Here is a 27,485-nt window from a genome sequence, read left to right as displayed (position 1 = left end):
TGAGCACTGTGATTTTAACAAATACTTACACCCTTGAGTTTGAGCTGCAATAGCAGCCGCCTCAAGTTCTGACCAGTCAATTACATGGGCCTCCTTTTGACTAAACTCTGGCTCCTTAGAGAATCTGCAATTTAAAAAATTAAATAAGACCAGATGGGTGATGAACTTTTAATTCCGTAAACCCAACAACCCCTAACTAAAATACAAAAACGTTTATAATGACACAATCACAGCATTATGATTTTTCAAGTGTTCTGAGGATGTTAATAAGACTTGAGGAACTATTCAACTGGAAAAAAGAACAGGAGGCCTAGATATTTAAATATCTGCTGGGTAACTATGGAAAGTACTGGTTCATCTAAATACAGTATATCTTTTTCAACTAATTCAAAGCCCCCTTGGTTAATATTAAGTGGAAATCACCAAACATTATGAATTTCTCGAATACAAATCATTTTCTAGTTCCTGCAAAGACAAATCCTAATAGGTGCCTATGACCTGGAATGAAAACAGGAAATCAAGAACTTTTATGAAATAGACACATCGCACTTAAAAATATACCTTGTGGTTAAATCTTGCAAGTAGTTTGCCAACTCATCATGGCCACTGGCTCTGGCAACATCTTCAGGTAAACAAGTTCTGTCTTTGTAGGAATCAAAGACAATTTGTCCAGCAGAGGTGCTGAAGATAATCTCAATAAACTTTTTAGCACCTGTTTGTGAAGCTGTATAAACCAGAAACTGGAGAAATTGAAGCGAGTGCTGCTGTTTGCTTTGAAGTGAGGAACCTAAAAGAAGAAATAACAGTGAGAGTAAGTATTGTTTGTTGGTCACTATCATGGCAAATCATACCACCTTTGTACAACCTTCATGCCCAAAGGTTTATGAGCTCACATGCAAGCTGAAATTATCCTATTATCTGAAGAGGGAGATGTGGCAAAAAGAAACCCCTGAGCTAACACTAAAGAACCACGAGCAGTGGCACAGAACAAAGGGTTTTGGTGAAGAACATCCACAATGACAACTTTCTGACAGATTTAGTCACTGAAATATCAGGAATTAGTTACTTCCTGTCACCATAAAAGCTTGCAACCTTTGATTAATACGAAACAAAAGACATAAAAAATTCCCACAGTGACTTAAAACACTTAGCACCATTGGAGCTACAGATAAATCATGATTCACAGAGCTTCAACAACGTCTGGAGGACTGAAGTTATTTTGCTAAATTGTATATCAACAATTCTAAACACCATAAATTAAGCACAGGTTTCAAGACATAATAAAAAGTCTGAGGACCGCAAGATAAGAATAGATGGGAAAAAAATGCTAGCCTCAACTTTAATTGGATTGCCCCCATTTTTTCATACAGCCATTTTTAGCATACGACCTACAACTATTACTTCAATAATTTGGGCACTGTTCGCATCTCAAAATTTGCCCAACTTAACAAAGCAACCAAAATTTAAGAAAGTCACTTTCAACAGCTTTTAAACATGCAACCCTTAATGTTCTTTTCATTTAATTACCAGACAATACTTTGTGCTCCTGTGACAATTTCGAAAAGAACTTTGCTTGCTTTCCATGATCCACAGTTATTTCCTTTGCTATCTTGGTCAACTCATCAACATATTCAAAAGAAGTTGTCCCAAGATGCTGACCAGTCTGGGTCATCACAGTAACTTTCACAATGCCACCCTCAGCTAAGTGACATCCTAAGAAAGGTTTATTAATAAACAAATATTTTAAGTACAAATTGTAAAATTCATTAATAATTCATAAGAGTTATGACCAATCAATAGGCAGTATTTGAGTCATATGTGCACCTCTGTAAACCCCAATACAAATTGTATTAACTTTTAATACAGACTCCTATCGAGCTAATTAGTATTCATTAACTTTTGATACAGATCTTTACTGATTAAAATGCAAAATTTCATCATGAATTTAATTTGATTTAACCGTTTCCAGCTGCGCTTTTCTGTTCACTCTTGCGTTCTGCCAGGCAGTAAAAGCGTTCACCTCCCATTTTGTATTGTATTTCGTATTTTTTGGGACCGTTTCAGACAACAAGGCAATTTCTTCCTTCTCAGTCTTCGGAGAACGAAACCGTCCGGTCGCCATAATCACGCTTCATCAGAGACTGAAAACTATTCTTAGTTTCACTGTTGTCCCATGAACTCTAGCTCTCCTCTGGGACCTCCAGTGTTTTGACATGAATGTCCAATTACTGAATTGCAAAACAATCCTTTCATTCAATATATTGTTTCATTTCACAAGTACAATAAAATATTCGCGTCCGATCTGTATGGGCATTTACAATGGCTCGCCTTTGGCTCGCCATTGCAAATGTCCATACAGATCTCCCGCTCATAATTTATCTACTACTTAAATACAACTGTGCAGAAAGTTTTAGTCTGAGGACTGATCTCAAATTAAAGGAAGGTGTTTACGACAAATCACTGTGACAATATCTACCAAAACCTCAATGTAACAAATAAACTGTATACTGTTCCAGATCGAGAATTCTTTGACAAGACATCCATTTAAAAATGTTTTGATTGCGTTTCTCTATCTCCATGTTGAAATATTTCCTGAATAATTATGACCTCGGGCCATTTTTTAACTCCGTATACTTAATTTTCCACTTATGTCCAGGTTTTACCCTAATTAGATGCACGCCCAATTTTGACATCCAACACAAAGTGTCCCTTTAAGTCTAAGCATTTGCTACCTATTTTCAACAATAAGGTAAGCATAAAGGTTAGCGTTATTTTTAGCTTTGGGTAAATGCAGCAGTTAATCTTTACTTAAAGAGCAGCATTTGGGGTACACTTTCTGACGTAAATTGTCTGTATTCCGAGACACGATTGATGTTGAAGTTGGTGAGAAGAGCAAGGGGACACTTCGTGACCCTTATTGAAATCTGCGTGCATTAAAATTTAATTAGGGTCAAACCTGGACATATCTCTAATTTTCCGGTGGTCAGCAACTTTTATCATAAATAAGTATTTATGGTTTTTCTTATTAAGATTGTAATATGCTAGGTACAATAAAACATGTCGTTGTTGTTTTTGTCATTAACAGGTTTCTTATCTCTTAGATAACTGAATTCATACAGTACACATGCAGGCAAGGTGAATTTCACATACGAGGAACAGTCCCAGAGAAGGTGTGATTGTTTAACTTTTCCAAATTAACAGTGGCTACACCATGAAATTTTGCCTCTCCAAAATTGACTTGACCAGGCAATGGCTCAGAGAGTGCTATGACAAATGGACATCCACCCTAATATTATAAGAAAGATAACACTTAATGTCAGAAAAGTTGTCAGATTATAGTTCACAGAAAAAGTTCAGCAAGTCTGACTATTGATGCTGAAATCTTAGTAAGGGCTCCACCAACATATTAAAATATTAGCACGGAATGGCTGCAATGTTATAAGAAGTCCAAAATGTTCAAATGTTCAATTACTGGTATTTATTTTTAACAGGATGCTTGGCAAACCATAGAGACATACATGTATTACTAGTCTTTCACTTCACAACAATAATAATTGTTACTATTGTGACCTTACTCTCCTTGTAATAAGTGTGCAACCCATAACAATAATAATTTTGTATGCCACATGTCAGTTCTGTTTTAGCTTAGTTTCCTTGGGACTAAAGAAATCTGCATTACTATAGTTTCAAAAAATTGTTATAGCAATCTTTTCATGGATAACTTAACCGAGTCAGAAACCGTTTAAACTAAATTATCTTTCAAATCTTGATCTTTGTAATGTATCTTCAATTTTATTTACGTTTAGTCTTTAAATTCTTTTGTCAATGTTTATCTTCAGACATCTTTGTTATTTATTATCTATTTATTTTTTGTATTGCATACAGTCAACATACATTTGAGGCCCACCACAAAGCTTCTAAAGGTTCATGAACCATTCTGCTATTTAGTGCAACTCTCTGTAAATAAAGAGTTTTAAATGACTTATTACCTCAACAGACCCTGATGGGGGTATGATCCTTTGAACCACTACAATAAAAAGTAAATTAAATCATTAGTATTTAATAATTGACAAACACATGAAAAAGATCACTGTACATATGGACAATTTACTTATCAACCCAGCAAGAGACCATATTGTTCTCATCAAATAGAACAGTGCATTACAAGGACCATGATAAAGATTCTATTATTTAATCAAATGAAATCTGGATACCCAGAAGGGCATATCTTTGTTTATACAGAATACAAGGAAGTAATGTTGCAAATTTGTAATTTACATCATGCTATGCTCTTATCAGTTCAACCACGCCTAATGCTTAATTGTCACCACTTTGCTGCCATGCTACTGTGTTCTGTAGGCTTTCCATGTACAAGTCATTCTTTAATTTCTCCCACCCTTCCCTGCCCTGTTTTTTTTTTCAATAAAGCTGGACTACAGGTATGGGTGCACACCTGGCACTTTGAATTGCACATAGCAGGTTGGGTGTGGCCCCTTCTCCTACCATCTCAGCTGTGGTAGCTGTGGTTTTGCCCCACACTTTGCGAGCTCACATTTGTACTTGTCACTTCCAGCCAGATGCCACAGGGCCATTGTCCATTTATGCTCAGGGTGTGTTACTAGCTGCCACCCTCATTTGTTGCATTGCTGGGTGTGTCGCTGCCACCCTCATTTGTTGCATTGCTGGGTGTGTCGCTGCCACCCTCATTTGTTGCATTGCTGGGTGTGTCGCTGCCACCCCCTTTATTGCTCAGGGTGTGTCGCGACCACCCTCATTAGTTGCATCACGGGGATGTTGCTGCCATATCCCTATACAGTGACTCACAGGGTGTGTTGTTTCCACCCTTCCTTGCACTAGGGTGCACCCAATGACTGTAGACCCATTTACTGCCAAAGACTGTAGTCCTATTGTATCACTATGACATAATGCATTATATAAAGCTATAAAGTTGTTAAGAAAGAGACAAATTTTCAAATACTGCTAATGATAATCATTATCATAACTAACAAGCCAGTAGGATTATCAAAGGTGCCATGTTCAAGTGTGACTTATCTATAGACAGCAAATGATCTCCACTGATTCCTGAGCTGAAAAGGCTGCAAGTACGGTTTGGAAGTTGAAGACATGTGGTATTGGATAGAATCAGACAAAGCCAGGGGTTTCAATAACTTTTGAAGCAGATGCCTGGGCTAATCAATCTAACTGGCAGTCATTCTTGTCTTTTACAAGGGTTTGAGTGAAACTCAATGCAGAGTAGCCGGCAGTGAGAGGTAAATTTCTGACAAACAGACTGCGGTATACCACAGGCGACAGCTTCTAATGTAACCACTGCAAAGGTCAGTCAGAAAGCTAATATGTAGCTGACATCTTTCCCTTTCACTTATTAATTTCATTCTGTATGTGTACTTGTGTATATCCAAATCTATTTTAACTGAAATCATGTTAATACGTCTCTACTAGTATTTCAATTTGCATATTAGTGATTTAATTTTAATGAATGCTTTCTTAATGCTCAAAAGCATTTTGCTTCTATGGTAAGTGCACCTTTTCTTTTTCCTTACTTAATTTTCTTCTCCTTTTCTTACCCTTTTTGGTCACTGTGTTTATTTTTTGTAGGTATTTGCAAAAGAAGCAAAAAAAAAAAAAATAATTAACTCTGAAAATCATGTCCTTCTTCATGCCACTTGCTTTTTTTCAATTTGTAGCCAAACTTTAACACTGAATATATTAAGGCACAGCAGGAGCCCTTGGTGACAAAAAAAGAAAACGAAAATACTACCTGAATGATCAAGGTCAAATTCTTGAGAACTATTTCGAGATTTGATGTTGAGATCAGTGGCTGTTGTTAAACTGTCAAATTCCTCTGTTGGAGAATTCCCATTGCAGTCTGTCTATTAAGTGAGAAAAAGAAACTAAATGTAACATCAAATAAATGAAAAAGGTTACAGGATAATCCTAAGCCGCCTTTTAAATTACAGTATCCAGCTGGTCAATTGGGGAAATAAAAATACTTATTAGCTTTGCAACTCAATGAAATTGTTTCAATATGCTCCCTTAGGTACTACGTATTAAATAGGACCTTACACAGTCAGGGTTGATCAGAAGTTAAGTTTATTTTACATGATGAACACAATCCTAAGGTGGAAATTTAAAATGGGTTATCATTGATATTCTAACATATATAATTATTCACAACTTGTGTAGAGTTTCAATGAATTATTTTTTAATTGGCCAGGACTTAAGTTTGGTACTCACCCCTACTTGGTCTTGATGAACTGTACCCTCTGTTGAATAAGCAGTCATTAACTTTTATTATTTTTGGATTAAGGTGTTTTTTAACTTTGGATATGCTAGCCCACTCAAATAACTACAGGTCGACAACCTCATGAAATACACTTGGATCATAGAGGACACCCAAATGGCTGAAAAGAACAGGTTTGAAGCCTTGAATGAGAAAGGAAAATTGTTGACAGAGGAATCCTAATCTATTGGATCAAAAAAAGATTCCCTTAACATTTGTGGTGGGCCTATCAAATGACCAGTTACATTTTGACATCTGCAGAAGCCTGACACCTGACAGAGTGTGGTAGTTTAAGGGATTGCTTTCAGACTGAAACTGGGCTGAGGAGATCTTTCTACCTACCTTTCTACCATAGCGGAGGGGTTGGCGCAGTGGTAAGATCTCTGCCTTCCAACCCTAAGGTCCCGGGTTCCATTCCCGGTTCTGCCGAGACTGGAATATTTGGCGACCTTCTTTCCCGCTAAAGTTCACTCAGCTTTCCATCCTTCCGAGGTCGGTAAAATGAGTACCACCATGCATGGACTGCTTAGAAGCAGCTGCAATTTGCGCCTGTATATGCTTCCAGTCCGCTGGGGGTAAATTGATCATTGTAAAGCGCCTTTGAGACGTGTGATAAGGGCGCTATATAAATGCACCACTTTACTTTACCTTCTAGTACTCAGGTCCTTGAACTTTGTGTTATAGCGATATTTCTTGTTTACAAACATTGACGACACATTTCTTTTGATATTCAAATTTGCCAACCACGGAACAAAAGAAGTCATTGTTTCAACAGCCAATTAGGTTCTGGTTGGCATATTAATAACAATGGATGACGTCACGAGAAACATCGCTATAGTCACCCATTTTCTATGTGTACTCATCCCCCCAGACTTTGGCCTCGTCAGATTAACGCTAACACCCTCCTTGCTCAGCATGATTCTTTCCGGAACACTCAGCCTCATCCAATAGAGGCACATTCACTGCAATTGTATTCACCTGGCTGGATTTCCATGGAAGACTGACCATTAACAATGTTCATCTGAAGATGAAAAAACAATGGAAAAGACCAATTTCGATACGTTTATGGTTTAATCCAGAACAGTGTCTGCAGTTTGCTTATGTCATGATCTGGAGATTGTGTACAGGTTGAAAAAAAACTGTAGTAAGCAACTTTAAAATTCAGTCCCAAACAAAAGGCATCATCGTGAGGCTCTGGGGAATAAACTTGTACTGATCCTTACATTATTTTAGTAAGCAACTTTAAAATTCAGTCCCAAACAAAAGGCATCATCGTGAGGCTCTGGGGAATAAACTTGTACTGATCCTTACATTATTTTATTCCCCAGAGCCTCAAGATGATGCCTTTTGTTTGGGACAGAATTTTAATACATGGAAATTGGTCTATTAGTTGTTTATTCAGTATAATGTGCATTCCCAACAAAACTATTAATCTTTGAAAAGAGATGACAATGGTCCAGTAAAACTGTAACAAATTATTGTTTTGTAATTCACTCAATTCCACAAATATTAGCACTGACATTCAATTTCATGTCAGGTACCAAATTAGGTGACTTTGTTGTCAAACTCTTAGACCAGTATCCCTGAAACTCTATCAACCAATTCTTTAGGAATTGGCCTGCTTTCTGCAAACTCCAGAGAATTCTCAGTTTCATTTTTGCAATCAACTACACATGCACAGCTTTTTACTGGGTTCACAATAAACCTTTACCCTTAAGTATGTGCGTGTTGCCAACCATGACAGGTGTACAGCAATAATTATTCAATTCTTGAAATTCTTAAACCATGCCAACATGTCATGCTGCATTAACTGTGTTTCACATTACTTTAATTTGCACAATGTTATATACACAGCAATAAATTTGTATCTGTGGAGGACCAAGTTATTGGGGAATTAAAACCATATGGTTTGGCAATGAGGTCAATCTATTGGTGTGACTGTTTATGGTTTAATCCAGAACAGTGTCTGCAGTTTGCTTATGTCATGATCTGGAGATTGTGTACAGGTTAAAAAAAAACTGTAGTAAGCAACTTTAAAATTCAGTCCCAAACAAAAGGCATCATCATGAGGCTCTGGGGAATAAACTTGTACTGATCCTTACATTATTTTATTCCCCAGAGCCTCAAGATGATGCCTTTTGTTTGGGACAGAATTTTAATACATGGAAATTGGTCTATTAGTTGTTTATTCAGTATAATGTGCATTCCCAACAAAACTAAAAACCTGTGATAATGTAAAAAAAGGGAACATCTTTTTGAGGATAATTAAGGCACATAGACTCTGATGTTTGAGTACAGAACACAAGGACACTCTAATCTTATACACGTAGTGTAGCAACTATACAGAACCCACGAATGTTTTGCCATGATAATATCTACTTCCAATATGCTAGAAATAAGGACTTCAAAGTGTTTATTGTTTCTGTTAGTTGTTCTTTTGGTGCTACATACTCTGGTTTGGAGAAATAAAAAAAGGTCCAATTCAGAGACCTAATGGTTTAAAACTCCTGTCCGGTAGCTTCTTCACTGGGTAATCCAAAGTTATTGCACCAGTCATTTTATATGCTGACCAACTAGCCAAAAAAGGAAAGGGTGTGCCCAATAATAGTAATTTTAATTACTATATGTTAAACATCCTTATCTTTAAATAGGCATCATTTACTACGAAGACCAGACTGCTTTGAGTTGCTTCTACTGTCAGGCAAATTTAAACATTATTGTTATTTGCTCCCAGGAGAGAAGAAAAATCTGAATAACAAAGCATTTTGACAAAGCACTCTGGTCTTTGTAGTAAAATGATGCCATCACGACAGTTCAAAGGAACAGGGCTGGTATTGACGTGCCAGTAAGCCTAGAGAAACAACAATATTCATGGACTACCAGTTGGTGGTGATAATTAATTCTAGTGCATGGGAAAATTGATGTGCATGTGATTGACGAAAAAAGAACCTTGGCAGGTAGTACGCAATTCCTCATTTGAAAACTACATAATGTATAATACCAGAAACCCATAAGGGTTGAAACGTGCAACGGCTCCTTGTTTGCTGGGAAACAATTAAGCTTCTGAATATTCAATTTGCTAAGTACCATATTTGGAACAACAAGAGCGAGGGGTTTCCAAATATGGTACTTAGCACTGAAACATTCAACCAATCAGTTCGCACTGAATATTCGGAAGTTGTGAGCGCGCGTTACACGTTTCAACCCTTATGGGTTTCTGATAATACTATATATTACCGAGCTCGAGGTAAAATTTTGATCCCCAAAGAGCAGCAGCATGCTGTCCAAATCTGAACTGACCGAATCTCTATCTGCAACAGGGGTTTAGATATTCATATCGGATCCATTCTTAAGTAACTAAATAAGCAATTCAAACACAAAATGCACTGACATAACTGTTATTAATAATTATACAGTTAAATTAAAACTTAAGAAAATTGCCTTAATTCACATTTTTTTTCTTTCACATTTTGATATTAATCTTTGAAAAGAGATGACAATGGTCCAGTAAAACTGTAACAAATTATTGTTTTGTAATTCACTCAATTCCACAAATATTAGCACTGACATTCAATTTCATGTCAGGTACCAAATTAGGTGACTTTGTTGTCAAACTCTTAGACCAGTATCCCTGAAACTCTATCAACCGATTCTTTAGGAATTGGCCTGCTTTCTGCAAACTCCAGAGAATTCTCAGTTTCATTTTTGCAATCAACTACACATGCACAGCTTTTTACTGGGTTCACAATAAACCTTTACCCTTAAGTATGTGCGTGTTGCCAACCATGACAGGTGTACAGCAATAATTATTCAATTCTTGAAATTCTTAAACCATGCCAACATGTCATGCTGCATTAACTGTGTTTCACATTACTTTAATTTGCACAACTTTATATACACAGCAATAAATTTGTATCTGTGGAGGTCCAAGTTATTGGGGAATTAAAACCATATGGTTTGGCAATGAGGTCAATCTATTGGTGTGACTGTTTATGGTTTAATCCAGAACAGTGTCGGCAGTTTGCTTATGTCATGATCTGGAGATTGTGTACAGGTTAAAAAAAAACTGTAGTAAGCAACTTAAACAAAAGGCTTTTCAAAAAGGACATTTCACTTTGATGCATTACGTGTAAATGAATTTGTTGGTATTTGCACTCAACACTTCCTTTGTTCTTTTAGACCCCAAGATAGTAAAGCTCTAAAATCATTTTAACAAAGCAAAGAACTAAATTCTGCATAGCCTAACTGACAAAAACCAAAAAATTAGTGACAGTTACCACATGGAAGACCATTGCCATCATCCTGCCAGCCACTGTCAAAATCTGAGCTAGGCACCTATGGCAAAATCAAGGAAATTACCTCCAACCTACAATGACCAGTCAAACTGCAACCCTCTTTGGGCACTGCTCTTGCATAACATAGAGGAATATAATTATTTTAATTAAATATTCCCAAGACTGGGCAGCTGTCCAAAAAGAAAAGAGGGCACTTACCTCACTCATAATTAAACAGTTACTGTAGTTATTATTGATGCTTCATTCAATATTTGCAGTAAGGAACCCTAGCTGGTATGGTAGGGTAGCATTTGTGTCCGCAAAAAAACTAAGATGTCAGGGAGGGTCCTTTTACTTAAATGGTGACAGAGGTAAAACATTGCACCAATAGCAGTCTCTCCTATCAATCTTTCATTTGCTTTGTCCCATGTTTTGCAACATGTGACCAAGCCATTATGTACCTGGGATTCTCTCTCTTGCCCTGAAGGGTGGGAAGAAGAGAGACTGTGTGAAGGAGATCACGCTTGATTTTTGGATGCTTTATTATTAAACATTTCATTCCCAGTGTGGACTGTGCTACTAAATTGTTTTACTGTAAGTTGTAGTTCCCTCAGAACTTTTTACCAGATTGCATTAATCTTTTGAAGTCTCTAAAGGTATTTAATTAATTGAATTTGAACTTAGTACTGTTATTCTTCACCTTTCCTAAACAAATATGCCTAAATAAATGTAGATGAACAAAAGTATTGGCAACTTTCAAATTTATCTACCGGCAATAAATTTTCCAGCTTATTCTATTATTTGTCCTTTACAAGCACATACCATATGCCGGGAATGCTGACAGTACTCAAAGTTGAGGATGCTTTATATGTTCATGCCCACTGAGTCGTTTCAGCAAGTACTGACATCCAATAAGAAGTGTTGGCTACTTAAGTCAGTGAAGTAGGCTACTTTTTTTCCCCAAATTGGAGTAATTTAATAATAACCTCTCTAACTAACCAAGCATGAGGGCCATTAATGGGGAATATTGGCCCCACGCTGTGGCAATACAGACTAAGAGCAGTGAGGTCAGCAAAAAAACGATCAAGGGCCAAAATTCGCCAGTACAGTTCCGAGCAAGTGAGGTTAGTAAGTTGTTTATTATACGGCATGGTTTTTTTGAGCAATCGGACACTTCTCCACTTGGTGATCATGTTTACAATCTTAGTCTTCCATCAGTGAACTTTGAACGGTAACCTTTGACATTTCAAACTATATTCCGTTTGCTATTTGTACTGTTCTGATGAAAAAATTAAATTCTACTTTTTAAAAATTTTTTTGTTTTGCTCAACTTGAATTTCCCGGGAGAGAGATAAAATACAGAAACAAATTATTGCCATGGTAATGGTCCATACTGTAAAATCCGGACCCAAAACGAGCCAATCAGAGTATTTCATTTAGCTTGAGAATTTTCTTGCCATGTAATGAAGACAGATTCTTTCAAACCTAAGATTAAAATTCATTTTGTCGATGGCAACGGTCAGTTACTCTACTCAAACCAGCTGCCAACTTCAAATTTCATTGAAACCACTGCCCACTAATTGATATCAAAATTTATCATTAATATCATAACCTATAATTCTGTCTTAGTCCTTTATTCATCCACTTGGTTTAATTATTATGTAACTTATGCAACTTTTCTTTACAGTCAGTCTTTGGTGTAATTTCATTATGTGTTAACCGATTGACCCCTGGGAGTAAGACTTAAAATCTGTCTAGACGCCAGACGATTTTACTCGTCAACTGGGAGCATCCCTTGAAGGTGTTTGAGGTGTCAATGCATTAAACTTATAGCACTCTTTCTAAAATGTGTACAATGGATTTACAGTGTGCTGTATTTTATTATTGTAATCTTTTGAACACTTGTCTTTTATGCTTCGCAGAACTGTTTTGAAGTCTTGAGTATTTGAAGCATCTGCACACCATTTTTAATTTACGCATGACAAATACAACCAGTTCAAACCACATTCAGTTTGGAATGTTACTTACTGACATTATGTATTTGATGGCACAATCACCCTCTTTTTGTTGCTGTTTACTTGTTTGTATTAAAACATGTTACATTTCACTTTTTTGCAGTTTTGACTGGCTCTTACCATGATCTTGCAATCTATCAACAGAATTTTTCAACATAATGTATTGTAAGTTTTTTTTAACCTTTATGTCATGCCTTATAAGTTTCCTTTCATGTATTCCATTACACTACACTCTTCAATCAGCACTGCTATACACGAGTAGTGTTAAAATTTAATAAACTTGAACTTGACTTAACATAATGTCAATACTCCTGGACATTTTGCTCATTGCTCATATTTTTCCCCTTCGAGGCACAGAAAGTGCGCAACTTTTTGTCAAACCAAATGTTTGTGTTTAGTGCATGGTACTACACAGACAGAACTTTTTTCTGAACAACTCACAAATCAAAAAAAAAAACCTTACATTTGCCGAGTCTAGTTCTGAGAGTTCTTGATGCCATGAATCTGCAAAGAAAAGTTTGTTACCATTTTAACAACATCAACTCTTCATAATGTGACAAAAATTGAAAGGGATTTCAAGCACAAGGGGTAAAATCCCATTCTTGTTTTTGAAGGAGGCTGACCCTTCTAGCTTTCAAGGGTTTCATGACCATATTACAACCAACTTTGAGCCACTTCAACAATAATTTGTAATAGCAATTAAAAAAAAACACTAATTTGAAAACTATTGGCTAACTGTTTGCCAAAAAAAAGCAAAATTATGCGATAAATCTCATATTTCATAATACAAGTAATTAAATTTAGATTCTATCAGATGTAGCCTTCCCAAGCAATAATAATAATTATCTAGATCTACAGTATTTTTTGGAGTACTGCTAAAACGGCAAAATCACCAAATTCATCAGAGTCCCAAAATGAAGCAGACTAATGGTGACGACGATAATGTATCTGTCACAATGAAGCTTCACCACCACCACCACCACCACCACCACCCGGAGCATACCCCGGGCATTTCACACCTTTGCTGTTGTGGGATGGAGATGGAATTTGATAATCAGACAGTCTTCCACAGGGAAAATTTCACAAATTCCTCAAGTTTGCATTTATACTTTGCATGATAGTTGATCTGCATCAACGGAATGCTAATATAATGACAATATTAAGGACAAGATTGTTGAAGACAATAATATTGAGGAAAAAACAAAGATTACTTCTTTCAGTGGAAACAGAGATATAAAAAGGTTTAACTTCAGGTATTCTTTAAAATAATTTATCCTCCATTAAAAGACTACATAAATTTTCAAGTTTGCATTTATACCCACTAATAGTTAATAAATGTTTGTTAAGTCAGTAAATTAGGTTTAATGATTCGTGATCAAAATTCGTCAACTGTGATAAATGTTGCTTTCCTTTTACAATGTATATACAGTTATAAAGCAGAACTTACAGAATGATAGTATAAATACTGTGCTGTCTATTGCAACCTATCTGCAGACCTGGCTTCAAGAACATTAATAAGGTACCACATAGAGAAATATTGTAACTTTTAAAAAATTTTCCCTGGAGTGGGTGCATTTCGTCACCTATGACAATGGACCAAGGATGGGGCATTTGACTGGCATTTTGGCTCAGGAAGGGGGGAATTTGAACAATAATGGCCATTTTACTTGTAAAATAGAGTTAACTAAGAGGAGCACTTTCACATCCGCTTATCAACTCAGCAAGAGACCATATGGTTCTCATATCTCATAGAACAGTGCATTGCAAGTACCATGATAAAGACTCTTTCATTTAATCAATGCAATCTGCATACCTTGATAGACATATCTTTGTTTATGCAGAATACACACCAGCATTGTTGCCAGTTTGTACTTTATATCACGCTATGCTCTTATCAGATCAACCACTTTGAATGCTCAATGTCACCACTTCACGCACATGCTACAGTAACAGTGTCTTGTAGGCTTTCTTTGTACAAGTTATTGTTTAGTTTCTCCCACCCTTCCCTGCCGTGTTTTTCAGTAAAGATGGACTGCACGTACATGTATGGGTGCACACATGGTACTTTGCATTGCACGTAGCAGGTTGGGTGCGGCCCCTTAGACACCATCACCATCTCAGCTGTGGTTTGCACCACACTTTGCAGGCTCACATTAGTACTTGTCACTTCCAGCCGCATGTTGCAGGGTGTGTCACTGCCACCCTCCTCAATTACCCATTTATGCTCAGGGTGTGTTGCTGTCACCCTCATTTGTCGCATTGCTGGGTGTGTCCCTGCCCCACCCTTTATTGTTCAGGGTGTTTTGCAGCCACTCTCATTAGTTGCATCACAGGGATGTTGCTGCCACCCTTCCTTGGCTAGGGTGCACTCAATAACTGCAATTCCATTTACTCCCAAAGACTGTAGTCCTTTGTTTCACTATGAAATAATGCATTATAAGGTGACTAAGTTGTTAATTTTCAAAGAAGGTCAAATTATGCCCGGGGAGTTGCTGGGGGGTGGGGGGGATATTGAAGCTTCGATTTGACTGTTACAGGTGTGCTCCTGTGCTTTGGGATCACACATGGATCATAAAGCAGCAGCTAAAGATGACTTATACCATGCTATGAGAATCATCTTTATGAGCAGCACCCTCCCCAGTACCAGTTCCTTTGTTTCTTTGTTTGATTTCAGAAAATTGCAACCTGTACCTCTCTGCCTATGACCTTCACTCTGTTGCCATTAAAAACAAGTCTCTTCATTCCAGGAATCATTATTTACTGTAGAACGTAACTTACCTGACAGTGTAGGGAACATTTGTGAAGCATTATTTGGACAAAGGTAGGAAGTCGTGCTGTGTGTACCAGTATTAGGTCCGCCATTTAATGGATTTTCATCTTGTGGAGATGAATTTGTCTCACTTAGAAAGAGGAATGCTTGATTTACTTCTGGTGTCATTGCAGGTGCAACAGATGAGTGACAAACAAAGTAATTGGATAAAAGCCCTGTGATGGGAGGACCTTGTATTTCTGGCTCCAGTGATCCCATTCCGATTGGCTGTACTAAATCTCCACTTCCCTGACTGACAAATTGACCTTGAGACCATATAGGTGCTGCCTGTTCTGGAATACACGTATGAGAATCAAAGATCGAGGGACGACCACTTTCCTATGGAAATGAAAAGTAGCAGACAACAAAGCAAAGCAACATAAGCATGAAGGCAAGATGGTGAAGTACAAATTTAAAGTTCAACCTCAAGGTCAGTGGTTTATAGCATATTTTTTGCATAATTTGTGTGTTTTCTGTCTCTCTGATCCACCCAGATGTATAAGCTTGCACCTCCAAGGGAACATGTATGTAAACTTAGTCTAGCAATTCACAATGACAACTAATGACATTGAGGCAAAAGGGGACTAGGGTGCAGTTATAAGTAATATATATAAAATGAATGGGAGAACTGTTTGGGTATGTTTGATTAGTCATTATCAATCCCCTGTAAAATTCATTAATAATTAATACGAGTTATGACCAATCAATAGGTGGTATTTGAGTCACATGTTTACCTCTGAAAACCCCAATACAAATCAACAGTCTGAAAGCAAAGGAAGGGTTTTAAAAGGAAGCAGGGAAAGGCAAGGGTTGATAAATTAATAATTATGTAGATTTAGCCAAGCCTAAAAGCGGAGCTCCCATTCTAGCCCTAGAAGGCAATAGAGTGTACTGTATGTGGAAATTACTATGCTTATGCATAAAGTACAAAATTAATCGTCATTAGAGTAAACAGTTTACAGTGATCAAACACCTCTGAGCTGACAGCAGTAACCAAACAAGCCTTGCAAACAATAACCAATAATTTTCAACAACTAATTAAAACTGAAATTATAGGCACAGTATTAATCTCTTTCGCAACATTTTCCATTTGACCGATCTCTACACCCTCTCTCTTCAGTTTAGAACAACAGCAAAAATTACTAATTAAAACAGCAAATTTGGCAAAAAACAGCAAACAGAGGCTTGATTGGCACCGTGAATTTGTCACAAAATACAGGCTCGTTTGAAACGCAGCTTGCAAGGTTTTGCGTAGAGAGCAGTCAGCATTTCTCTTCATTGTGACTTTCCTGAATTGTGTTTCATACCAAACTTCCATTCTAACAAACTGCACAGAATAATTAACTTAACAGTTGTGTTCAAGTTAACACAAAAGAGATATAGCAATCAGAAAGGAAATCTTTATCCTAGTTTTCGTCATTTTTGCTTTGTACACCAACATTGTGCACTGATGGCCGGTTGCACATTTCCCGCCAAGAAAATATAACATACTGTCCCCTGCCCCCAACAGGATGACACCTGATTCCATTCCCTTCCCTCCCCTGCAAAGACTGTACGGGCAGACCCTGACGTCACAACCAAAATGTCTCGGATGGATAGTTTACCAATTAATGTTCCTACCTAATGTAGTAAATTGGGTTTTCCAGGAACCAGTTATTTTGAAGCTGGTACTTATGGAACGCCAAGAGTGACAAAAGTGTTCAAAAATGTAACATGGGTTGTACCACTGAATATGTGCTGTGATGTGTAATAAATGGGTTGAAACTTACACAAATATGATTCATAGTGAGCAAAACACGGGCTTCTTGACAATCGATATATATGTTGTTGCAGCATTAAATATATACCTGTTGAAATTATTGATTTCTTCAATCTCCAGAAAATCTTCGTTAACACGCGGCCCCACGCATGTCCCACGACATTACAATTATTGTGGGTCCTTTGAACATCCTGGAGATTATTTTTCGTGCCAAATCTGGTTTTGTTACTCAACATTCGCAACATTCGGTTGGTGTTCACTGCTGGAATCATTTCTCGAAAAATAAATCTTTCTGATGAAGATATACAGCATATAGTCGATAGACTGCGGATGACTCTCCTTCATACACTTGTATTTCACAGAATTCTGAGCCAGATTAAGCAACTAACAGGAATCCATGGATGACAGATCAAGCAACAATCTGCAATCAGGCTCAGGTGGACCGTCGCATTCGTCATCAGATCAAATGCCTGCTGTGAGAGAATGGGTTGCCCTTTCACAGTAGTTTCTCTGCGCGAGCTGTGTCAACCTGCGGCCATAGATCTTCAACTCCCTACCAAAGAAATACCCCTGGAGAACATCCGTAACAGATGGACTACTGTTACTTCAAATGATACAGTACCTAAAGGAAGGGAGAAACTAACTTTAAAAGAGAGATGCCTTGAGATCACAGATCACTCAAATCGTTCGGATTCTGAGCGAACAAGAATAATTGTTCAGTAGCTAACCCGTCAATTTTGATCGTCATTACCGGTGATTAAAAACCTCGGACTCCCACGACCGCGCAGAGTTTCCAGTTGATAGCAGAATGCGTCTCGTTGATCTTCTCTTGAATCATTGGCAGAAATATTCCGTGTATACGTCTCTTAGAGTGATCGCAACACTGTAATAAGAGAGTAAAAATCGTTTTGACTGTCCAAATCAAGGGATTTGTTGCACAACACTTTCGACTGACAAGATAATTTAGCAAATAAAGAGCATCTCCGAATCTTCTATGAATTCGCTGGATGACCTCAAATTCAGCATCTCGTACAAGTTGACGAGCCAGAAAAATGATAGTCGAGAATCCCATCGAAAAAGTCATTGAGATAAGCATGATCAAGTCCAAATGGCGAAATCCTTTACCTGTCCCACGTTACCCTTGCCGCGGCGTGTTACGAACATTCTCCGAAGATCGAAAAAAAAAAAAAAGATAATTTTAACCTAGTAAATATTTGACGCTGTAACAACATATCTATCGAGTTTCAAGGTGCCCATGTTTTGCTCACTATGAACCATATTTGTGCATTTTCAACCCATTTATGACACATGACAGCACATATTCAGTGGTACAACCCATATTTTATTTTTGAACACTTTTGTCACCCTTGGCGTTCCATAAGTACTGGTAACTGCCTAGGTTCACACATAACGCAAGTAATGGAAGATTCACAGAAAACGGAATTTGAAATTTTATGCTGTGGCATTTGGAAGGAAAAATACCGGTAGGTATTTGTAGGCAAGTATCTGTCCTTCTCTTTCATGTGGTGTCAATATTCCTTGACAGGCTTCTCACCTTTCAGAGAGTTTGCATCCACATTTTGGTCTTTATTTCTTGAGAGTTTCAATAGAAGAAGCGAAATAAATACATGTGTACAGGCGACTGTATGACAGACCATAAGTCACCCACACTACAGTATTTTATCTTTTCTCCCGCCCTTACCAATTTCCAGAAACGAAAGACTATTTCTTTTTTTTTGAAATAGCTTCTTGTGGCTGGTGAAGTTGCAAATTTACTGTGCTTTGTCACCTTCAATTTTGTTTCCCAATCCCCCTGTCCAGTTTGCAATCTTCCCCAAATCACTTGATGTACCACATCTTCAGACAGTAATGCCTCAACTTGAGCAATGCTAGATAATATTTTCGAAGCATGTTTGGAAAACGAATAATTCAACTTCAATTATTGGAGTACAAGAAAACTCACAGGAGTATGATGCTTTAAACAAACCGAAAAAAGTCATGTGTACAAAATTAAAGAATACTGTTTAATATACATACATGTTAGCGAATTGACAGGTCAATAAGACTATAATGATAAGCCTTACGATTATTTTCAAGAATAATAACTATTGTTAAAGACTTCACAAATTATCTTAAATAACCCTCTTGGAAAATTACAAGATGATAGGCACTTTGTTCAGGGTGAAGAGATTAATATTTTTTTATTAATGAAAGTAAAAGGCAATGATGAAAACCAGCCGAGCTAAATCTCTCTGTGCACCACAAGCTGAAGAGAGTGGAAGGGATGATATGGGAAAGAATAATTATGGATTACTGCAGCTGCGGGTCTATTAATTTAAAAATAAAACACAGGTCACAGGTGAGTGTACATGTCACTGTGCTGCAGACAAATAACACCAAAAGCGTCTCCTAGCGCTAATCACTCAACAAAAATGTTGTTTCAGGTCTCGGGGAAACTTTTGGTTTAGTTGTTGATTATTGGAGCAGCGACTTCTAGTCTTGACCTGTAGAATGTGACCTGTATTTAACAGACCCGCCTTGCAATTGATTGCAGCTGTCACACGAGTCATACAGTGCCACATACAACTGCTAAAACAAATAGGTCAATAATCTATGAATCCCGTTGCACAATTTTATAATTTGTAACACTATCTCACATGGTGAAAACACTGACCAACAGTAACAATGCTTGCATTAGGGAATTACAATTATTGTGAGACGCCAATGTCAACCAAAATGTAAAGATACGTACGAAATAAAATCACTTCATTACCGTTACGTATTTCAAACACCATTATGTCCTGTTATATATCCAGCGATCACTATTCCAGAGGTCTAAGGTGCACAATAAGCGTACGTGAAAAGCCAGCGTAGCTTTAATTGGAATAAAAGCCTGATGTAGAGCACCGTGCCACATGAAAAAAACAGCGAATTATTTTTGACTATTATGCTTGTTAATTTGCGGCTGCTTCTTACGGAACAGCTACAATCTTGAAAATGATTAAAACACAAATTCTGTTCTTCTTTTGACTCTCCTCACTAGCCGCCATCTTTCTTTTGACATTAAACCAATCAGAGTTCAGGTGAGAAAAGCACCAATCAACGATCTTTTTCGTTCAAAATGCATATGAGGGGAAGACCTGTTTGGGTATGTTCAAATAGTCAGAATCAACCCATACAGATCCAATGCAAATCATGTAAATGTGTGATTTAGTAGCTTATACCACTTTGTAGCTTCATTACAGAATGAGTATTCTGTAAATAATTCGATAATTAAGCACATGTGACCTGAATGCTGTTTTTCTATTAGTTATTTCATCATCAAGTTTTAGTGAATTTTATAAAAGATTTTTGATGAAGTGGTGGCTGGCACATTTAACATATGGAAGCAACAGAATTAACACAGGGAAAATTTTTTCCTTGATACTGTAAACAGCAATAGTATGCAGTTACTCTGATCTAGAAACACAACAACTGAATGCAATTTAATAGTAAGTCCTAAAGCTTCACACAAGGCTCTCCGAATATGGGCATTCCCAAATATGGCAATCTACAAGAAGCCCAACATGCAACAGATACTTCTCTACTTTGCATTGAATTCCTGATCTCTGTAAGGTTTTAAAAATACCATTGCAATAGTCGCACTTGATAGGTCATGGCAGATTAAAAAATTAAATCATGACACTTAGAGGACCAAAGCATAATACTGGATGGATATTTTCTAGAACAAAGCAATATTATTTTATTTACCTCTGCAAAAATGTAAAGGGCAGAATTGCCCTTTATTTTCCTCTTAATGAAAGACCCATCCCAGATACGGGGAATTCCATGGAAATCAAGTTCAGTGCGATTATTAACTGCAGCAGCACAGTACAATCTGAAAATAATAAAACAAAATATTTATCTTAAGATTCAGAAATGCACAGGATGTTTACAAAGCACCTTGGTAAATCATTTGCAACAACACATAGCAACATTTACAAAGTTCAATTCAGCAGATAACTATTATATATGAGTAACTTAAAGCAATATCTTCACAACATGCTTGTATTAATGACATGTTTTGTCAAAACAATCCCAGAATATTGTTTCGAAATGACTTTAATGACCATATGACAATGGTATTCAGTGATGTCCCTTTATTATACAGGGCTTCTGATATTACACAATGTTGTGATTTCCCATGTGCCATAATAAACCCCAAAAAGCAACAAATCGCATAATTCATGAAAACCACAGAATTTGTACAAAATTGCACAATATTTATGGAAGAAAACAGCCAAATTTCACTTTTTCATCAGTTCTCTGATAATTTAAACGCTATCTCAAGGCATTTTAGCTTTCAAAAGACGTCAAAAACTGGAAGGAATGAAGAATGAAAAAAGTTCAATGCATCGTTTTACTTGCTGTGGACCTGGTGCTGGTTTTCAGTGGTAAGCAATTGCTTGTTGGCAAGAAAATAATTTATCCAAATAAACCAATCATAATGGCATGAAAACTGCTGGATCATCTTGAAACAAACATCCCCACAAATAAGTTTAGAACTTCTTCTAGAAAAAAATCGCACCTTCCTGTAAACAGTTTGGCAAAAGACAGGGTAACAAACTACCCCGAAGGGATGTTTCATGTAGATGATGATGTGTTGTTTTGCTCAATTCATGCAACATAGTGGCTATTTGAGGTGGACAAGTTCCTTGAAGCTGAGTCATGCGACACTAAATCAGAAAACTTAGCCATCTCTGATTTCAATAATTTAAAATGAGGCAACAAATGATTTATTTCAGATGTTTTCATCATTCCCTTAATTGTGCTCTAATATGTTCTTGAACAGCAAGAAATGGATTAATTATTGTGCTCCACTTGGTTTCCATATGATCGTCCGGATCGCCCCAGTCATTTCAAATATTAATGTTCAGGAGCAATTATATGGAAACAATACCAAGTTGATCGCTTAAACAACCCGGGCAACTGAGATTACCTAAATCGTCCAGATAGAAGTTAGTTCTATCCACGCGATCAAGGTAGTCTCAGTCGTCCATGTCATCAGCGATCATCTGGGTAGTGTTTCCATATACAGTGCAGACCAGAAATATGCGTCCCAAAAAACGCGTGCGAAACGAGCATACGAAAATTGCGCACACGCGTCTGCGTTTGTAAGACGCGCATCAAAAACGCGCATTCATCAAAGATAATTAGTATGTATGAGTTGGCCCATTGTCTTTTCATTGTTTAAGTTTTATTGTTAGTTTCAGCGCAAGACAATGGCTACGTCAACAGTGAAGTGTTTGACAAAATTTCAAATAACGCGTGCTTCCAAGTGAAATTCGAGTCAACAATGCACTCGCTTCCGCTTCATATTTAATTTCAGACATTTGAAAATTACTTTCACTTCTCGCTGCATCAACAAATGACACAATGAGGGGAAAAAATATTTTCCTGTGATTAAAATGTAAAACAGGACTATTTTCAATTTGAAAGACATTGGTTTTGCCAACAGAAATCGACGGTCAGTAAAGTTAGTCGATCAACAACAAATATCGCTAAGAGCAAGACTTGGACGAACGGCGGAGTGAAATGCAGTAAAATCAACGAAATAAACAAAACTGCCATCTGTAATACCGGTTCTTTCTCGAATATTGTTAAATAATTTTTGTAATGCGTGCGTAACATTCAAAAGGCGTCTCGGCATTGTGTCCTTTTGCGAATTGAAGCTGTATTACTTCAGCAAGATTCATTGGAATGCGCTCGGAGTTGAAAAATCTCCCCTTTAAGATATCTTCTGCACCAATTTCTTTCTTTAGTTAAGCTTTACAGAGGAGCATTAACGCGGGGTTGGCTGGAAGCATACGGAGTGAAACCCTGTGTGACAAAAAATGCCGGCCCTAATGTCATCTTCTTTTGTTTGAGAGCCTGGAACCAAATGTTTACTTGTCGGAGCCTCAAAGCAGTTATCTCATGACGACTTCTGTGGCGCCATTCTCAGTATTTGACATTCACGAAAAACTTGGGATGTTACGAAAACTCCTCAGTAGCGCTGTTTTCTTTTTTTCCCGAAATTCTTAAGCTCGACAAATTTTCGGCAAAGCACTTTTATTGCGAAGAATTGGCGGAAAGGTCAGAAGCTACGTCTACATAATTATTTTCTCCGTTGTCTGGCATTTCCTATGACAACCATCCAAACTGCAGTTTCGGCAACAGAAAGGTCAAAATAACTTAACTATCAGTGGTCAGCTGCAGGATGACAACAGAGTTTTATTATTTTTCATTCAGTGAATGTCGAAAGAATTTAAAACTTTGTAAGTTCGTTTCGAAAACTCACAATGATCAGTTGACACCGCTCTTCAATTCAAATGTTCTGGTAAGTTGATCACAGAAATTAAATGTTCATTTTATCGTCTGTCTATTGTTTCGTGGAACAATGAACATCACATCAAATGCGCGTTTGGAAACGCGCATTTAAAAACGCGTGTGCGCAAAAAACGCATGTGCGTTTTGTGTCTGCGTAGGACGCATATTTCTGGTCTGCACTGTAATTGTTCCGATCGCCCCTGAACATTATTTGAAAAAACTGGGGCTATTGAGATGATCTTATGGAAACCAGGCTTAAGACAAAACAAATGCTGTCAAATTAGCTAAAATTAAATTGCATAAAGTGCCTCATAATTTTCACATTTTTTCCTACCCTATCAGAAGCCCTGTTTATACAAAGGAGCTTAAAGAAAAACTCTAGCATCCATTCCTTTACTACTGCTCAAGGGCTTGTTTAGGACCAAATTTTATTTTCAGGACCCATACCTGAACCAAAAGTTTTAGAGCTGCACTTTCCAGTTATTGTCTAAGAAACCACTCAAAATTCCATGTGTGAGGCAAACAAGTTCTGGTTTTAACTCAAATTTTATTTTACATGGTTACCAGAAAAGAAAGGACTGGTACACAAAGGTGTGCAAAGTTATTTGGATATTTCTGCAGCAAATTTTAAGTGGGATGGAGAAATTCAAGGTCTTAAAGGAGTGGAGTTCAATGAGTTCTCAAAAGTGAACCCAATGTAAACAATCATCCACTAAATAACTGATCATTTCTTTATTATTGAATGAAAGCTCTCTTAATGCTCTAAAAAGTATGCTTATGACTTCCTTCACTTTTGTTGGGGGAACAACTCTGTTTTGTCAGCATGTAGGTTTAGCTAATGCCCAATTTGGCCACTGTAACATTTTGTTCCAATTCCTACCACATTCAAGATGATTGTCTTTCTGCTGACCCCAACAAGAAACCAAGCTAGGCCACTGTGTGCTTTGACTTCAACAAGTCCTCAGGGTGCCGGCACCACAGTTGCAGCTACCTTTTATTACTGTTTATTGGCTTTTACATAAAAATTTCAGTTTTGAAGTGAAGCGACACCTGTTAATACATGTTTTGCATTTAATTTACACTTCTCTTTCCAGAACAAACCAAATGAATGCAAAAAAACCTGAGTTAACTGCTCTTACTTTTTATCAAGACAATTGGTCACTTGGAAATTACATGTATCAGCATAAATACCCACAGTAGGCACCATACAATAATTTTTCTTCCTAATAAATGAAGTAGGTAAATCAAAATGCTACCTTTGCCCTTCAAGACAAGGGAAAAATTTCTTCAATAAGGTTTCAATGTGTTCCACGGTCATGCCTGAATCAATTGGTACTTGTGTCCTAAACTGGCCCCTTCCAAGTTTCTTGAGCTGAGCCATTTCAATTGTGTTTGGCATGTACACAATTTTCTTTCTTATTGTGACATCCCCTTTTTTTAAAACCACCACACTCTTTCCACCTGAGCTATTCTTGATCCGTTTTGCCACAGCTCCAGGTGCAGTCCTGTTGCCATGTTGCAGCTCCATGATTGCTACAACAAAATAACCCAAGAAATGCATTTACATTGGATTTAACTCGCAAATAAAATAAAAGCAAGTTTTTAAAACCTTTAACAGAGTTAACAACATAAACTTTTCAAAGTTTCTGTGGCTTTGGTATCGAAAGTTGTCTAAAGAAATCATTGTTTCCAGAGATGAGGTCCTACAGCAAAAATTAGTGCTGATGAAGGAATGGTTACAGTAAAGCATTTGAATGTGGTTTGTCCAAATCTGCTGTGACTAATTGGAATCACCAAAATTTGTTCACAAAAACAATACTATAATTATTTAATGCAAGTCATGTCCTATTTTTGGCCATTGCTGAATGGTTGCAAGAAAAAAGTATAGACAAAATTAAACTATATGGGAAAGTTATATAGCACTAGCACGTCTTTCAGCCACTTCATCAGCTTCTAAGTTGGTCCCAGCATCTTAAAAGATACAGCCACAGGAACCAAAAGAGTAGAGACTCATTCAAAACCAGCTATGGGTAGGTAGACAAGGAAAGACAACTCAAAATGGGCTTCAAATAACTTGACCAAAGCAGCAAGAAGGCACCAAACCACTCATATATAATTGAAACTCCATCATTAGGTTCTTTCAAAAGGGGGATCGGAGAGTCCTTTAAACAATAATCTAGTTACACATATGAATATTTTAAGCAAATGTTTCATCCCAGCGAAGGAATTTTTGACAACGGTTGCGTCTTCGCTCTCAGTTTTCTACCGAACGATGTTTTTACTGCTGCTCCTTAGATTTTTCTCATTTTCGGGTTTGTGGTTGCACGCGTAATTTACATCATGGCCAGTACATAAAATTTCGGAAGACAATGCAAGGAATTTTCCCATTGGAAAAACAAGGTAAAGAGATGAAGAAGACGAAATTTCTAGAAATTTCCAGGCATAGTCTGCGAAGGAAGAAGATGGAGCAGGGCTTCAATTCAGCTGCAGTTTTAAAAGAATTTAAAGCAGGACACCAATATTTTAAGGCTCAGTCAAAGAAATTAAAGACATGAAGCATATAAAAGATCAAATACTATACCTTTCCTCGCTTTAGGAACTGTTTAGGGCTAGAGAGGGAAAAATACTGAACACGGCAAACTTTACCGCATTTCAGTCGTGCTAAACGTGTCACGCATTGCGCAGAGGTTTGGACTTTATAGCAAGTCGCGCAACGATCACATGAGTGTGGAGCAGTGTACCTTCCCACAATTGGTCTGTTACCAATTTCCTCGTATGCGCACGCATTCTTCCTTGGTCCCGTTATAAAAACGCTTGGAATACTCTAATGCGCATGTCCGACTATTTGATGTTTGTTCGGACGGAGCAGAACGAAATGCAAATAATCAACCCAATATGAGATCTTGGAAAGTTGTAATGGCAACTCTGAACAGGAGTTTTGTTCCGCATCCGTTCAATTAATTTGCGTATGCACACCGTTGACATGTTTAACATAATATACAGTATAGTTTTTTTCCTTTCATCTAATTCCTGTGGTAGTGGCCAGCTCGAAAACATTTCCTACTATAGGCACTACGCACTTTTCCACTTTTTCTCACTCAAGTATAATTAGTCTATTTCCTTCTTTCTTTAATTGTTATATCCACCATGTATTTTCTGAAATAGTGCATAATAATAATAAATCTTAAAATCTTAAATCCCTCTTTACAAGGTAAGCAAGACTAAAAGCGGAGCAAATTATTTATTTGTGTTTTTGTTTCCAGATGTTTTTATAACTAGTGTACTTACCTTACGACCAGTCCAGCCTGCTTATTAATTAGATTAGAGTGTAATGTGAAGTGCTAGTTTTCTACCCTATGTGAACAATGTGAGCGTTAGCCCTACTAAGTCAGCTGGTAGAGCAGCGGTGATCTAATCCGAATTAGTAGGGCTAACGCTCACACTGGGTTCGTATGGGGTAGAAAACTAACACTTCACATTACACTCTAATCTGTTCAAATATTAGTGCTACACGGCCAACGCTTGCAAAAACGTAATCCTTCCTTGTGCTTATTAATTACCTGCTTGCGTCGTTAATTTATTATCTTTAGTCTCTTTATTTCTCTTTATTCGGTCTCTCTCTTTTTTTTTGTCACTAATATTTCGCCTGTTTCAGTCTCTTGCTGTCAGTGGCTCTCTTTCACGTTGAGCATCGCTTACTCGTCGCCTTCTTACCGTTTTAGTTTTTTCTCTCTCTTTCTCTTCTTTCCCCGTTGTACGACATATTAAAAAATACTTAGCAAGTTTTTTTCGGCTGTCTTCCCTGTCATCAAAATTTTTGCTTGCTTTGAAAGCACAGTGTCAAACGCTGACCATGCAACTTCCCGCCTAAAAAAACCTGCGGGTTTCGACAGTGCGACATTTTCAGGTGAATATTTATTTGAAAAATGAATGTCAGTGGAGTCATTATAAAATCGGGCAAACTTTTTTTAAATTTTGA

At 37.3% G+C, this 27,485-nt stretch overlaps 1 protein-coding gene across 2 annotated transcripts in view; it reads right to left on the bottom strand.

Moving 5' to 3' along the window:
• Positions 1–26,175, bottom strand: part of LOC137974472 (uncharacterized) — a 68,388-nt gene extending 42,213 nt beyond the window's left edge. For both annotated transcript variants that reach the window (XM_068821488.1, XM_068821489.1), the window contains exons 1-15: positions 26,088–26,175; positions 24,763–25,039; positions 20,909–21,035; positions 15,369–15,738; positions 13,054–13,094; positions 10,579–10,636; positions 9,539–9,612; positions 7,280–7,322; positions 6,256–6,284; positions 5,780–5,891; positions 3,990–4,027; positions 3,151–3,286; positions 1,528–1,713; positions 562–787; positions 30–124 (exon numbers count right to left, since the gene is read on the bottom strand). In XM_068821488.1, coding sequence (XP_068677589.1) covers positions 30–124; positions 562–787; positions 1,528–1,713; positions 3,151–3,286; positions 3,990–4,027; positions 5,780–5,891; positions 6,256–6,284; positions 7,280–7,322; positions 9,539–9,612; positions 10,579–10,636; positions 13,054–13,094; positions 15,369–15,738; positions 20,909–21,035; positions 24,763–25,034 — 1,807 coding nt within the window. In that variant the 5' untranslated portion in view covers positions 25,035–25,039; positions 26,088–26,175. The remainder of the gene's footprint in view (positions 1–29; positions 125–561; positions 788–1,527; positions 1,714–3,150; positions 3,287–3,989; positions 4,028–5,779; positions 5,892–6,255; positions 6,285–7,279; positions 7,323–9,538; positions 9,613–10,578; positions 10,637–13,053; positions 13,095–15,368; positions 15,739–20,908; positions 21,036–24,762; positions 25,040–26,087) is intronic.
• Between the last annotated feature and the right edge of the window lie 1,310 nt (positions 26,176–27,485).

This window comes from Montipora foliosa, chromosome 10 (assembly GCF_036669935.1).
Source record: "Montipora foliosa isolate CH-2021 chromosome 10, ASM3666993v2, whole genome shotgun sequence".
In the NCBI taxonomy this organism is placed as follows: domain Eukaryota; kingdom Metazoa; phylum Cnidaria; class Anthozoa; order Scleractinia; family Acroporidae; genus Montipora; species Montipora foliosa.
Note: the sequence above shows the minus strand (reverse complement) of the source record. Positions and strands in the feature narration are given on the sequence as shown.